Source organism: Cyclopterus lumpus, chromosome 1 (assembly GCF_009769545.1).
Source record: "Cyclopterus lumpus isolate fCycLum1 chromosome 1, fCycLum1.pri, whole genome shotgun sequence".
NCBI classification, from domain to species: domain Eukaryota; kingdom Metazoa; phylum Chordata; class Actinopteri; order Perciformes; family Cyclopteridae; genus Cyclopterus; species Cyclopterus lumpus.
The window spans coordinates 12,445,600-12,458,718 of NC_046966.1; the positions used below are offsets into that span (position 1 = coordinate 12,445,600).

The 13,119-nt window shown below is 40.8% G+C and overlaps 1 protein-coding gene across 1 annotated transcript in view; it reads left to right on the forward strand.

Moving 5' to 3' along the window:
* Window positions 1-13,119, forward strand: part of LOC117731385 (neuronal acetylcholine receptor subunit alpha-7-like) — a 28,307-nt gene extending 15,188 nt beyond the window's left edge. The window contains exons 4-10 of the mRNA XM_034533714.1: window positions 2,344-2,453; window positions 6,187-6,266; window positions 7,252-7,419; window positions 10,325-10,519; window positions 11,095-11,181; window positions 11,860-11,969; window positions 12,547-13,119. Coding sequence (XP_034389605.1) covers window positions 2,344-2,453; window positions 6,187-6,266; window positions 7,252-7,419; window positions 10,325-10,519; window positions 11,095-11,181; window positions 11,860-11,969; window positions 12,547-13,119 — 1,323 coding nt within the window. The remainder of the gene's footprint in view (window positions 1-2,343; window positions 2,454-6,186; window positions 6,267-7,251; window positions 7,420-10,324; window positions 10,520-11,094; window positions 11,182-11,859; window positions 11,970-12,546) is intronic.

The following is a 13,119-nucleotide window of genomic DNA, read 5'->3' on the forward strand; positions in this document are numbered from 1 at the left end:
CCATTGACCAACCATTGAGTTTTCTGGCTGAAATGACTGCAGATCTTTCATGGCCATATGAAAGACACTGTGCTAAAAGTTAAGAGAAGCTCAGCCTCAATGTCCTAGGAAGTCAGTATGTCCTCACCAGTTGATGGGTTGATACATTTCCTTGCTTTTGTCTTTTAGTTTTTGGAAAGACACAACCTTCCAAACTCTTACATGGTTTATTGTTTGTCTCATTTGTGCAGGTTTAGCAGTCAAAACAGCAGCACAATACTTTTGTGAATACGTCATTGAGTTGTCAAAGCTTAACAGCATCAAGTACTGCCATCGGCATGAGGAAACTAAGCTACTTAGCTCAGCTACAGCACAACTATCCTATTATGTAAAGGTGAAATGAAGTTAATGGTACAGGGAATTTACAATTCTCAGGAACGTGTCAGTAAGGTAGGTGCAACACCCTCATTATCACAGCAGCCCCAGTCAGAACACCCCAGAAGGATATCACAGCCTACACGCATTCAGTTTGACTTGGTTGCTGACTTGGCTTACAAGTTATGAATGAATCAATTATTCAGGAAGCCACCTTGTCAATACGGGCATCCACTTTGGTGTGATGGCTTGAGGGGGCTTTGCAGATGCAGCAGATTTTGAAAGAGACTTGAGAAGTACATTAAGAAGATCACAGGCAGGCGGAGAAGGGTCACGTTCACTTTCGCTTCATCCCAGAGGATTTTAGGATTTCAGGTTTATCAGGCAATGAATGTCCCACATCCGAATGGATAGGCTTTTTTATGTGAATTGTAATGATCTTGGTTTAAATCCAGATACAACTTAAATGCAAGTGTTGTGTGTGTGTGTGTATATCAATATATTAAATAATGGAAGAAGGAAAAACTTAAAACTATTATCTCTGCACACAGTATACTGAATGGTCTGGCTAAGCAGGCTTTGTAGTTGGTGGCAGCAGATTTTTTGGGAGGATGTACTGTACATGAACGTGAAATAACAAAAGACAATCAGTACTATATGTAATCACCTGCTCAACTATTTAGTATGTTACTTCTCCTGGTAAGTGTGATAAATAAAGAGCATATTTACATCCTACACCCCAAAAATACTGCCCTAAATATTGCATTCAGAGAATGAATTTCTCACTCTCTTAATGAGAACCTAGATGTTTCAAATTAGTGACGCTTTGTTAGATTTCTGTTATGTGACTCCAAACCTATTCTTAGAAAGCTGTTACCTCACGTAGCCCAGTGTCCTGCTTGTCTATTCCTGACATGTGAACAACATGAAAGGAAGGCTCTGTAGCACCAAACAGCCACGGCCCACAGACGACAAGTGTAGTGATTAAGTCATTAGCTGCATGAGTGGACACATATGTCAGCAGGCCCAGTTTAGAAGGATGGCACCTCTTTGAAATTGTTTGAGTGAGGTGCATATGCATGTCGGCATGTGCATGGAAACATTGACAATCCCAAGAGCACATTTATGCAAACACAAAAATACACATTGTACATCGTATGCATATGATGACCATGTATGCACAAAGACATACATATCAATGTAGGTACAAACAGATGTGCCCAGTGTACAGAGGCCACATTAGCTATGGGACTGTGTTTGCTCCACAGAGAATGTGCCCTTTGGCTACAACATCTGAGTGCCTCCATCTGTATGACTTTTATACGGATGCTGCACAGACATATACATATTTACACACATACAAACACAGCTACAACAGTAACACACACATATCATCTTGCTACAGATTGTAAGTCATGAAAAGAGGCACAAAGGTAACACACACTAGCTCCCTCTGCCTCTAGATGCTTTGATGCTGGGCTCAGTTAGCCCCTTGCTCAATATGGACTCAAACGGGAGAACCGAGGCGATTGGACTGAAATCGGATAATCAAGGGGCAGTGATGCTGAGTTCTGCTAAGGCAGAAAGGGAGATGCTGTAACCCGAGCAGGACTGAATGCTGACTGGAGGATCCCGGGGTGGAGGAGGGTTGCATCTGGTTTTGAGCCGAAAAGACAATTGACAGCAGCAGAGAGGAGAACCTAATTAAAGGTTTGACAGCAACGATTTGATTGGCTTAAGGACACAGTGCAGCATCTGATTGGTTAATTTAAAGTGGACACACCCCAATCAGTTGATAGAGTAATCACAGGGAGAATTAGAGACTGAAGCTCCATATGAGTCTTGAATTCTTTCATTTTTGTTCAACATCTGTTTATTTCTTAACTCTGTTCTGTCATGTGTTCACATATCTTTCATATGTGCGTTGTACTTGTGTCAATGCCCTCAACTTAACGTCTCTCTCATTTACTCTCTCTGTTGTTGTTTCAGTATTGGACAGACATTTACCTTTCATGGAATCAAGAGAGCTACCCTGGGGTTCAGAATCTGCGCTTCCCTTCTCATCTGGTTTGGGTCCCAGATATCCTCCTCTACAACAGGTAGGGCACACTCATACGCACCTTGGCCTTGTCTCACCTCATGATGCCTTGTTTTGTACTCCTCCCTCCCACTTAATATGACCCTAATTGCTGTATTCATACACCTGCTATGTGAGAGTTGCTTTTAAAGTTGTATTGATTAAATACTACTTAATACCACTTTTGAACATTTTAAGCTAGTCAGTTCAGAAAGTAATAACATATTTTATAATGTCACATCAGTATTAATATAAAAATGTCATATTTAATCTCTACTCCACAGGCCCTCAGAATCTATATCCTACTTTTATACTGACTTGTGATTGATCTTCGCAACATATTCAAAAATGAAGTAGAATAAAACATGCTTACCTTGTACTGCAGTTCGGTGTTTTTAACCTTTTTACACATATAAGTGTATGAACAACGGAAAGGGAGAAGAGAGAGGTTTGGCTTTCTAACCTGGATGTTACAGAACATTAAGCATCTTAAAGTGGGGATCAGTGAACGCTAATGATAACAGCAATATAGTCCTGACAGAGACCCAGATTTAAACTGACATTCCTTATGCATACTTTATAAATCATGATTACAGTCATTAACTCCTGTTTTTATGAAGCAACAAAGCAAGCAGGAAGAGAGATTAAAACTATGAGAAAAGATTAACTTTTACTGTTCGCCATCTGTAAATTAGGTCACTGCAGTAGAAAGACTTCAGCTGGGACAACGAGAACAAAACGTTTAAAAGAACACCAGGAAATCTAAGAATCTTTGCGTGAAGACATGATGTTGTTTGGATAACAGCGCACATTAAACACTATGAAACCATTCATCGTGTTGCTTGTGCTTGTTCACATGAAAAGTGACCAAAATAGTTGTGTCAAGAATGTAAAGTTATATAAATTGTCGGAAAGTGCCCAATTCCCATTGGAAAGGTGTGGAGGGAGCGGGCTTCCAGAGCCAGTCGGCTATCTGTGTATGAAGATTCATTATTTTCTGAGTATCACCAAGTGCAATAACACAAATGATCTTCAGTAGAGACTGTCCAAAAGCGTATCCCCTTATTTCTGTTTTATGACTCACTGTCTCTCCTGCAAGGTCTGTCTTACCTTCAATTGTGGCTATTTGGAACAGCTTAAAAACTGATTTTTCTTTCGGCGTTGTGGACACTTTGTATACACTTGTTTGTTTAATTAGGCATACCCCGGCCTTAAGGCTTGACTGAGGAGCCCTCCTTGAGCCAAGCATGGGAGGGGGACTGGCAGATGTACCATGTTAGTAAAGTTAGTTGTTACGGTCGTAAAGGTCTGGTGCTCCGTCATCATGCGTGCGGTGAGGGTAGGATCCATTGTCAGCTCTGCGGTGGGGAAGAAGCCACAGGTAGTGCCAGAGGTCGCGTGAACCAAATATTTTGTCACTGACTGAATCTTTAAAACAATGACAGAAAAATATGAAGGCATGTCCATCATTTCGATGGACTGGAGGCCTTGGCGCACGTCTGTGAACAGACGTGACAGGATCACAGAGGTGCATGATGCAGCTGTGCCACAGGTGCAGAAGGAGCCCATGCTGTGGGATTTGTCATCCATGTGACGCGACTGCTTCTACATGTTCAGAGTCTGGTTAATTACGGTGTGGCAGCAGAGCGAGTGTTAAGCCTTCAGAAAAAGATTAAAACGGCCATGAGAAGTTGTCCGTCCAAGGCAAATATGGTAACCCTGATCTTTTCTCTCCATTAACTTATAAATACACAGTCCATAAGCTTGTTCTGTATATTTATTATTTAAAAAAATCAAACACACACACATCGAGTACTGAGATCGCTGCCACTCCAGCGTGTGTACTACCATATAAGTCCTCAGTCCAAAACTCAGATATAATAGATGTAATGATTTCCAAAATTCGTTTTAATTGAACAACATATCCTGCTACTGTCCATCTCTGTTGGCATTAAGGCTGTCAAACAAAATGTTCACTGTGGTCAAAAACAGTTTGTTCTCCCAATGTACACAAAGAACAGTATTTACAGAAATGTAAAACTTAATTTGAAAACCTAAATAGAAGCTTTCAATGTGAAAACAAATGATATTAAGTACAGCTCTAGTTGATCGGTCCACTTTGTTTGGTTCCAATTTACAGAGCCTGGGCTATTTATGAACATCAGATTTGTTTTCATTGCACATACAAAATGAACAGCTAGCGGACCCGGAGGAATTGGAAAAAAAAGTGTATTGGATTAAATCACAGACTCTGCCGTTTATAATAAATAAATGTAAATGACGAGTAACCATAGATCCTGATTTTTTCAATCCTGTCCGTCAAATTAAGGTCTAACGCAACCACCGGGTAGTGAAGGAGGTACACAGGTATCAAAGATCACAAACCTGAGTGCTGCCATGTTGGAGTTTCCACTCTGTGACTGCATGCTTTGAAGGAGATGCTCTGGCTGCTTGTTATGCCTTTGCAGGAAACAGCAATTTAAAGTATCTGATCTTCTTTGAGTCACTAGGTGGGATAAAGAAGAAGAAGCCGCCTCGGGACTTCATAGTTGACATTGTTTGATCATAAAGCAGTACCCACGATAATGCAGGAAAGGCGGTTTCTTCAGTGCGCTGCAGGGTAGTCTCTCCCAGTTAGCCAAGTGCTGTAAAGCCAGACTAGTGTATGATCTAAATGGTAGATGGCTGTATGCAAAATACGCACTGTGGATCTCCATGAACACGCGGACAACCCTTCCTTAGGAGTGGATGCTTTCTTTCTCTGACCATCGCCCAGAGCTCTCCTTTCCTCTAATTCTCTGTCTCTTTGCACACATTCAGGAAGAGAATCTGAGGTTGCAGCAGAATGCACAAGCGCGTCGTGGTTTCCGACCATGGTGCAGGAGTGAGGCAGAAGTGTCACACCGACTGCTCACTGCGTGCTTGGTCTCAGTGTGTCGCACACACATTAAACAAAATGTAAAAAAGTAATAGGTGTCTTTCAATTTGTGGCTCTGTCAAAACAGCGTCTGTCTCACTAGCTGTGTGACTAGTTAGCGGGTTGCACCTCACGATACGATATCACAATACACGTGTCACAATACTTAATTTGAACATAAAATATATACCGTATTCTGTTCTCTTAACTTACATGTAGATGCCATAAACATCATATGAAATAAAGTGCAAGTTGTCTGTGGCTATGGCTATGTCCTTCCCATTTATGTTCCATTCCTCCAGGTGCAGTTTTCAGTAAAATCTGCGATGTTACGATAAGTATAGCTATGGTCACACATTGAATGAAATGTCATTATGGGTAAGGTCATTTCATTGAGCCAGTAGATATTGAATTGACTCTATTGTTTTTGGGATGTTCCAGGGATGTTTTTGTACGTGTGTGAAATGTATAATTTTGTGATTAGGATATCTGTAGACCTACTTTGCTTTCTGGGTGTACACAATCCCTCTCTGTTTGAAGGACATGGCAGACAACCATGTTTGTTTAAGATAATAAGTAAAAGTGTCTGTCTGGATCTACACTAATCCCTGTTGTCTCTGTCTCTCTGTCTGTCACCTTTGTTTTTCTTGCTGGCTATTGTCTGTTTGTTTTATTTAATCTTTGCATCCGTCTTTACTTTGGTTCTTAACTTGCAACTTTATAACCTCTAGCCCCTTTACTCCCCTTTCTTGTTTGTTTCGTAGAAGTCTCCCCATTTACCTTGTTTTTGGTGCTTTCTTCCAAAATGCTTTACATTATCCACTGTCTCTCCCTGCAGTGCTGACGAGAGGTTTGATGCTACGTTCCATACAAACGTGCTGGTAAATGCTTCAGGATCCTGCCAGTACATCCCACCAGGTGAGACATTCAATGTTACATATTATATTTCTAGTAACACAAATGGTCAAATATTTCTTATCACTGGATAAATAATATGTATGGTTGTTCTTACAGTATGAATGCTGCATTTGAAGTAAAAACACATTTTAAGTTTTGTTAACTTTATTGTTATACATTATGTAAAGCTTGTACATCAAGAGATTACAGATCAGATCTACCAGAGCAGCTTCAATTGGTAACTGTAAGGTCCCATTCTGCAGAACATCTTTTGCATAGTAAACTCAGTTTGCACCACTTTACAGTTGGTGCAAACTTTCATTTTCAAAAGAGCAATCAAATACTGCTAACTCAGCAACAATTCTGTACTCATGTCTAGCTCTGAAATGTAATGATTTTAAATGTTTGCTTTATTGTTCCACGCTGTATCCTTTCTAACATTTTACCTCTTTGTTCTCATGTCCTAGTTATTATTTTTTAGAAACATCGTTATCTTTATCATAGTAACTATCAACCTCGCTGTTATCATGCTCACCCTGACTGTCACCTAACGCACAAGCTAAAAGTTCTAGGTGCCACCTGGAAGCTCAGTAGTAATGGTAACTTACCAAGATTATAATTGTCACGAGATCCTTAAAAATCTAAAAAAGTATTATGATTACTCAATTACTTTATTGTTAACTATTAATTCATTAAAGTTAACATGTTTCAGGTTAATTAATCCTTTAACAACTTGTCCCTTTTTTCCTTTAAAATAACGATTTTTAAGTGACTGAAAATTGATAAAATAAATAAATATGAAATTATAGATAAAAAATAAAGGTATTTTAGTGTATGATTTGCCAATAAATCACCCTGTATATCTTTCTTTAAATAAAAAAAGAAACACACAAAAGGTACACTTTTATAGGGACCTTTAGAGCAATTGGATGTATTGATGCATCAATTTGCTTAGAAACTAATTAGGCAAAGCACAAAAGTAATTTTCCCTAGTGCCTCTCTCAAGGCATCCTGAAGAGTACCTGCTACATTGATGTACGGTGGTTCCCATTCGATGTGCAGAAGTGTGACCTGAAGTTTGGCTCCTGGACCCACAATGGCTGGCTGCTAGACCTCCAGTTGATGGAGGTGGACATCTCCACCTACATACCCAACGGGGAATGGGATCTTGTTGGTAAGAAGAAAAAAGTACACTGATGTAAAATGCTGCTGCAGCTGCTGCTACAATTGTGTCTGTGTTGTAGGCTTAAAAAAAAGCTAAGGCCAGGAACCGTTTAGCTCATCATAAAAAACGGAAAAAGCTAACCAGGCTGAAGTGAAAACAATAATTTGTGTTTTAATGGGGCTCGCTGCAGGATCTTACCAACATTTTTTCTTTGTTATTTAACACCCACATGGTGTCAACAGGAAACCTGGAGGTTACTGAAAGAGAGAAATAGTCGGGCACATAAGCCCCATAACCTGTTGTATGTACACTTCTTTTTACAAATTACATGAACAAGATAGAGTATTGTGTTCCCTTACAGAGCAGGTTAGACGTTGCCAGTCTTTATGCTCTTGATATTTTTATTTTCTCTAACTCCCTCTCAGTTTATTTGTCTCTATTGATAACAAAGCATACTGGTTCCTTCTCTATGTGACTCTTTCTTCTCCTCTCATTTCCTGTTTTTTTCTCTCCATGTGTGGGAATGTAGAGCCCACATTTGTAGAGCCCACAAGTTTAGGTGTTAATAAGAGACCAACAGAATAATTTACATTCAAACACGCATACACAGACACACTAAAAAGACAAAGTGAGTGTACCCAGCTGGCCGGCTAAATGGAGAGTGGTGGGTTATGGGTGTGTGTGGTGACAGCTGGCCCATGATGGTTCACTTAATTCAGGCACAGCCAGCCGGCAAACTGGCGGAGAACACACAGTCCTAGTGTCTCAGAACATTCCCATTCCATTACACACACACACACACACACACGCACATGCACATGCACACTTGCACACACACACACACGCACATGCACGTGCACACGCGCACACACACACACACACACACACACAACCTATAGTCCCCTTTGGAATAACTTTGTGTAGGAAATCTATCAAAGTCATGCATACTATTCATCTTCTTACACAATGGCTCTCATAAACACAAATGCACACACGTTTTTGGATTTATTTGACTTGACTGGACCAAGGTGACATTGTTTTTCTGTTGATCTGATGGACGGGGAAGATAAGTTGCATAATGTAAATATGCCAACAAGACAGGTGAGCATTAGGAATTAATACATGATTGAGGATAGTTTGTGGAGAGATAGTGAGGTCATTTAAGTTTACACATATCTTTACTGTTCCTCTTGCTCAACTTATGATCATTCATTCCACATACAAGCACTTATGTCTTGCGACTCAAGGCTACTAATTGTTCTTCAGGTAAACACAGAACATGGGGTGTCACGCATACCTAGAAGGAATCCCTGATTCTCCCTAATCTGACCGTGTTTCAAGGCCTTCTTAAAAGAGTACTCTTTCAATGAATGAGAGCCAGAGGTATCCTCATTTTTCATTCAATGCATTCTTCTTCCTTGTCAAACCTGGTTCCTACACTACCCACAATGCAATTTGACCACCAAAATTTAGAGATTTGTGTGAGTTATGCTAGTCGGAGCAGGTGTAGCCCCGAGCCGCTAGCATCAAGCAGAGATGAGGAACGGGCTACAGAGGTCTGGTACGCTCACTTCTGTCTCACCACACCTCTATATTTATTTATTATTTTTACTTTTATCCTTCAGACCGAACCGGCACCGTCTCAAGTGCATCACTTTAGTTTAGGATATGTATTGGACTTCACACAGCGCCGTCTAGAGCCACAACATAATTTAGACATTGCAGTAGTTCTCCCTAAGACCTGCAAATAGACTTTGATGGGAGAGATCTGTGGAATTCCCCTTTAAACACAGAACAAGGACTCAGGATTTTGTATCACTTATCAGAAAAAATGGTTTAAGAAAAGGATCTCTTTACAGCCAATATGGACAGGAGGAACACATACATCCACAAATAATAATTTTAATTTACAAATGAGAAAGCATTGTTTTAAGAAAATGGGAACCAGTCTGTTTTCTTCTGCCTATAACTTAACTTGTGTCTCTGCTTTGGGTTTACTAACTTACTATTATTTCCCTAATTATGCAATTTGTAAAGTGACATTCAATATGACGTGTGCTGTATAAACCAATGGCCTTGCCTAACAGAAGGAACTGTTGCTGATGTTGGGCTGTAAAGTCCATCAGACACAATGGATGTGACTATAAGAGCAACAAACCCCAGTTAGTCAGTGTTCACAAAGACTGCTCTCAATCAGGGAGCTTCCATAAGGAAATTAAATTAGCTGTAGAAAACATTACTTATGACTCAAAACACTCGGTCTGTCCTTCTGACAACAAACCACAATAATCTGTGATTTATAAGGATTTTAGAACAGCTAAAATATGTTATTATACAAAAGGTGAAAATGTGCTTGGAGGATTATTACCTTATATAAAAGATTAAATCACGCCATGATTGTGTACAGTATTAATTTAGGCAAGAGTGCATTGGCTGTTTTGTTAGCGACAAGCTGCTTTTCACAATTAATTAATGGTAAAATCTTAATCTTTCTACATGTTCAGCATTGGCTATACCTGTGCTTAGTTTAAATCTGAACCTTCAGAGAAAGAACATGTAGATTTAGTGGCATCTTAGAGGGATTTGGGAGAAACTGTCATTGAGTCTGTATATGATAAAATAAAAACAGGGGAGCATTAATCATTTAATTTTCTATCTGACTCACAATTTTTCCTTTTCTTCCAAAGATACCAACAGTGTACATAAACCTGACCTTTCAACCATATTTACTGGTACCAATAATGTAAAAAAATATATATTAATAATTACTGTCACTGCAAGCACTCAATCAGTAGCCACAGCTGCACATTAATGACATTTTTTTTTACAAGGTCTTATTCAGCCAAGAAGAACCTAGAGCTGAACCTTTATTAAAGTTTTGTGTGTATGACCCACCTTTTCATTTCTCCCCCAGGTGTGCCGGCTAAACGTAATGAGCTGTACTACGACTGCTGTAAGGAGCCATACCCCGATGTGACGTTCACAGTCACTATGCGCCGCAGGACACTTTACTACGGCCTCAACCTGCTCATCCCCTGTGTGCTCATCTCAGGTCTGGCCCTGCTGGTCTTCCTGCTGCCCGCTGACTCTGGAGAGAAGATCTCACTTGGTACAAGGCAGAACACACACATACACACACACACACACACACACACACACACACACACACACACACACACACACACACACACACACACACACACACACACTCACACACTGATTCATGAATCTCATCATACAACAAAGTATTTCTCTCCCCTGCCTTGATGATTGATCCCGGCCCAGCGAATCCCGACGCTATTGCTAACCCCTTTATCTGTCATTGCTCTACGCTAATGCTGACTGACTGGCTGTTAATGTGCCTTTGAGTTGGATTTTACTCATTAGCAGACAAATAAAAGCTCCATCATAAACACAGCAAAGTTAATCACCTGGACCTGAAAATGTCAGCTTCTTTGGAAATGACATTCAGAAAGACAGGGTCCGAGTACATATATAACTGCAAGTTGTCCCTCGAGGGTAGAACAGAGTGAATATTCCAAAATAAATCCACAGCTGTTTTCACCTATTTTGAAGCAACCAGCTCCATTTATTTTGAGAACTCTCAAGTCACCATTTAAGAGAAAACAAGACCGTGATGAAAGAACGTTTCCTCTGTGCTTCTGCTCTTCTGTCTTTCTCCAGGCATCACCGTGCTGCTGTCTCTAACCGTGTTCATGTTATTGGTAGCAGAGATCATGCCTGCCACTTCAGACTCCGTTCCTCTGATTGGTAAGACACTTTTCTGCTCCAATTATTGCTCATTGTGATTTTCAAAGTGATGAAGAAGGAAGAAAAAACATTTAGATTTATCACAAAGTGATCTGCAGCTTATCTGCCAAACATTTCAGTCATAGTAATACACATTAAAAGCTTGAAGGAGGTTTAAAAATACACACTTTCTTTGTCAGGAGTGGAGAACATGTCTGTTTGGTCAATGTAAAGCCACAGACAGAAGCCTAATCCCTTATCTTATTTTGCACAAAGACTACGGCTTGTTTGGCTTGTTGTTGTATGTCAACTTGAGGCTTTTTCTTTCAGACAGCGAGACTAGCTGTTTTCAATCTTTATTTGAAGCTGAGCTCCTGGCTCCAGCTATATCTTGAAAGGACATCTGTAAAGGGGAGTTCAGGGGGTCAGCCCCATGTTCCCTCAGCATCCTCCTTGGCCGATGTTAAAATCTGCCAGAACTGTCAAACGCAGCCATTAGCACATTTTCCTTTATTGGAGTAGACATATTAACACATTGCAGGTGAAGCAGAAGTGATGGAAAAATACTATGCCTACCTCTCATGTTTCATCTTGTACTGCATGTAGATACATGAGCTTCTTTATTAAAAATGATACTGATGCACTGTATTCCCTGTTTTCTATTCCTAATGGACATTGTTGTGCTATTCTCCTTTCCAGCTCAGTACTTTGCCAGCACCATGATGATCGTGGGCTTGTCTGTGGTGGTAACAGTCCTGGTACTGCAGTTCCACCACCATGACCCCCATGGAGGGAAAATGCCTAAATGGGTACGTTTCCATTTAACTTTCAAACCCAAGAATGTATCATCAGCAAATTCTGATTGCCCTAGCCAGTGGACTATACTACCACACAACTTATTCATATTGGTACATGTACTCCCCATCTACGCTGTTGCCTATACGTATGTGTTAGCAACACTTGATTTTGACGGTCTGTAATAATCCATCATAAGCCAGTGTCCACCAACAGCACAGTTATTTTGTGATAACCGGGCAGTTAATATGCATATATTTATATCATTCAGGTTTTATTTTATACTAAATTTGTCAAAGCTCTGGATTAATCGTGGATTGTGTGAAAACACAAAAATAAATCCTCATTAAAAGATTATTCACATTGAACAATAGAGGTATTAAATAATATTCCCCTACAACAACCGCAACAAATGTCACACTGGCAGAAGATTGCAGGGTAAAAGTTCTACATTTCTCTGTAAACGTCCTTGCCCCTCTTTCTTTTTTTCATGTGACTTTGCTGCTCATACTTTGGTCTATGACCCACAGATCTCTCCTTTCCTTGTGTCCTATCTTCAATCTCAATGCCTTATCTGATCTCTTCATCCAGGTCCGAGTCATCCTACTTAACTGGTGCGCTTGGTTCCTCCGCATGAAGAAACCCGGAGAGGAAAATAAAACCGCTCCGAGTTCCAGTTGCCCCACAGACCACAAGTACTCCCACCATCCTGCGCACCATACCAGCTCCGGCAGCATTCAGATGAGCACCATACCAGGACAGGCGACCACGACCAACGGGAACATGAACCTGTACTTCGGCTACCGCTCGATGGGCGCAGACAACCCGGCTTTCCCACCGAGCACTGATTCAGGTGTGGTGATGTGCGGCGGTGGTCTTCTCAACGGCTCCTCCCCACACGACAACCACTCGGAACCGACGCGGACTTTGCTGCGGGAGCAGGTGCCGGAAATTTCGAGGATCCTGGAGGAAGTGCAGTACATCGCCAGGCGCTTCCGAGAGCATGACGAGGGAGAGGCGATCTGCAGTGAGTGGAAGTTTGCGGCGGCAGTGGTGGATCGGTTATGCCTGGTGGCTTTCTCAGTCTTCTCCATCATCTGCACCTTCACCATCCTCATGTCAGCTCCCAATTTCATTGAGGCTGTGTCCAAAGACTTCACATAA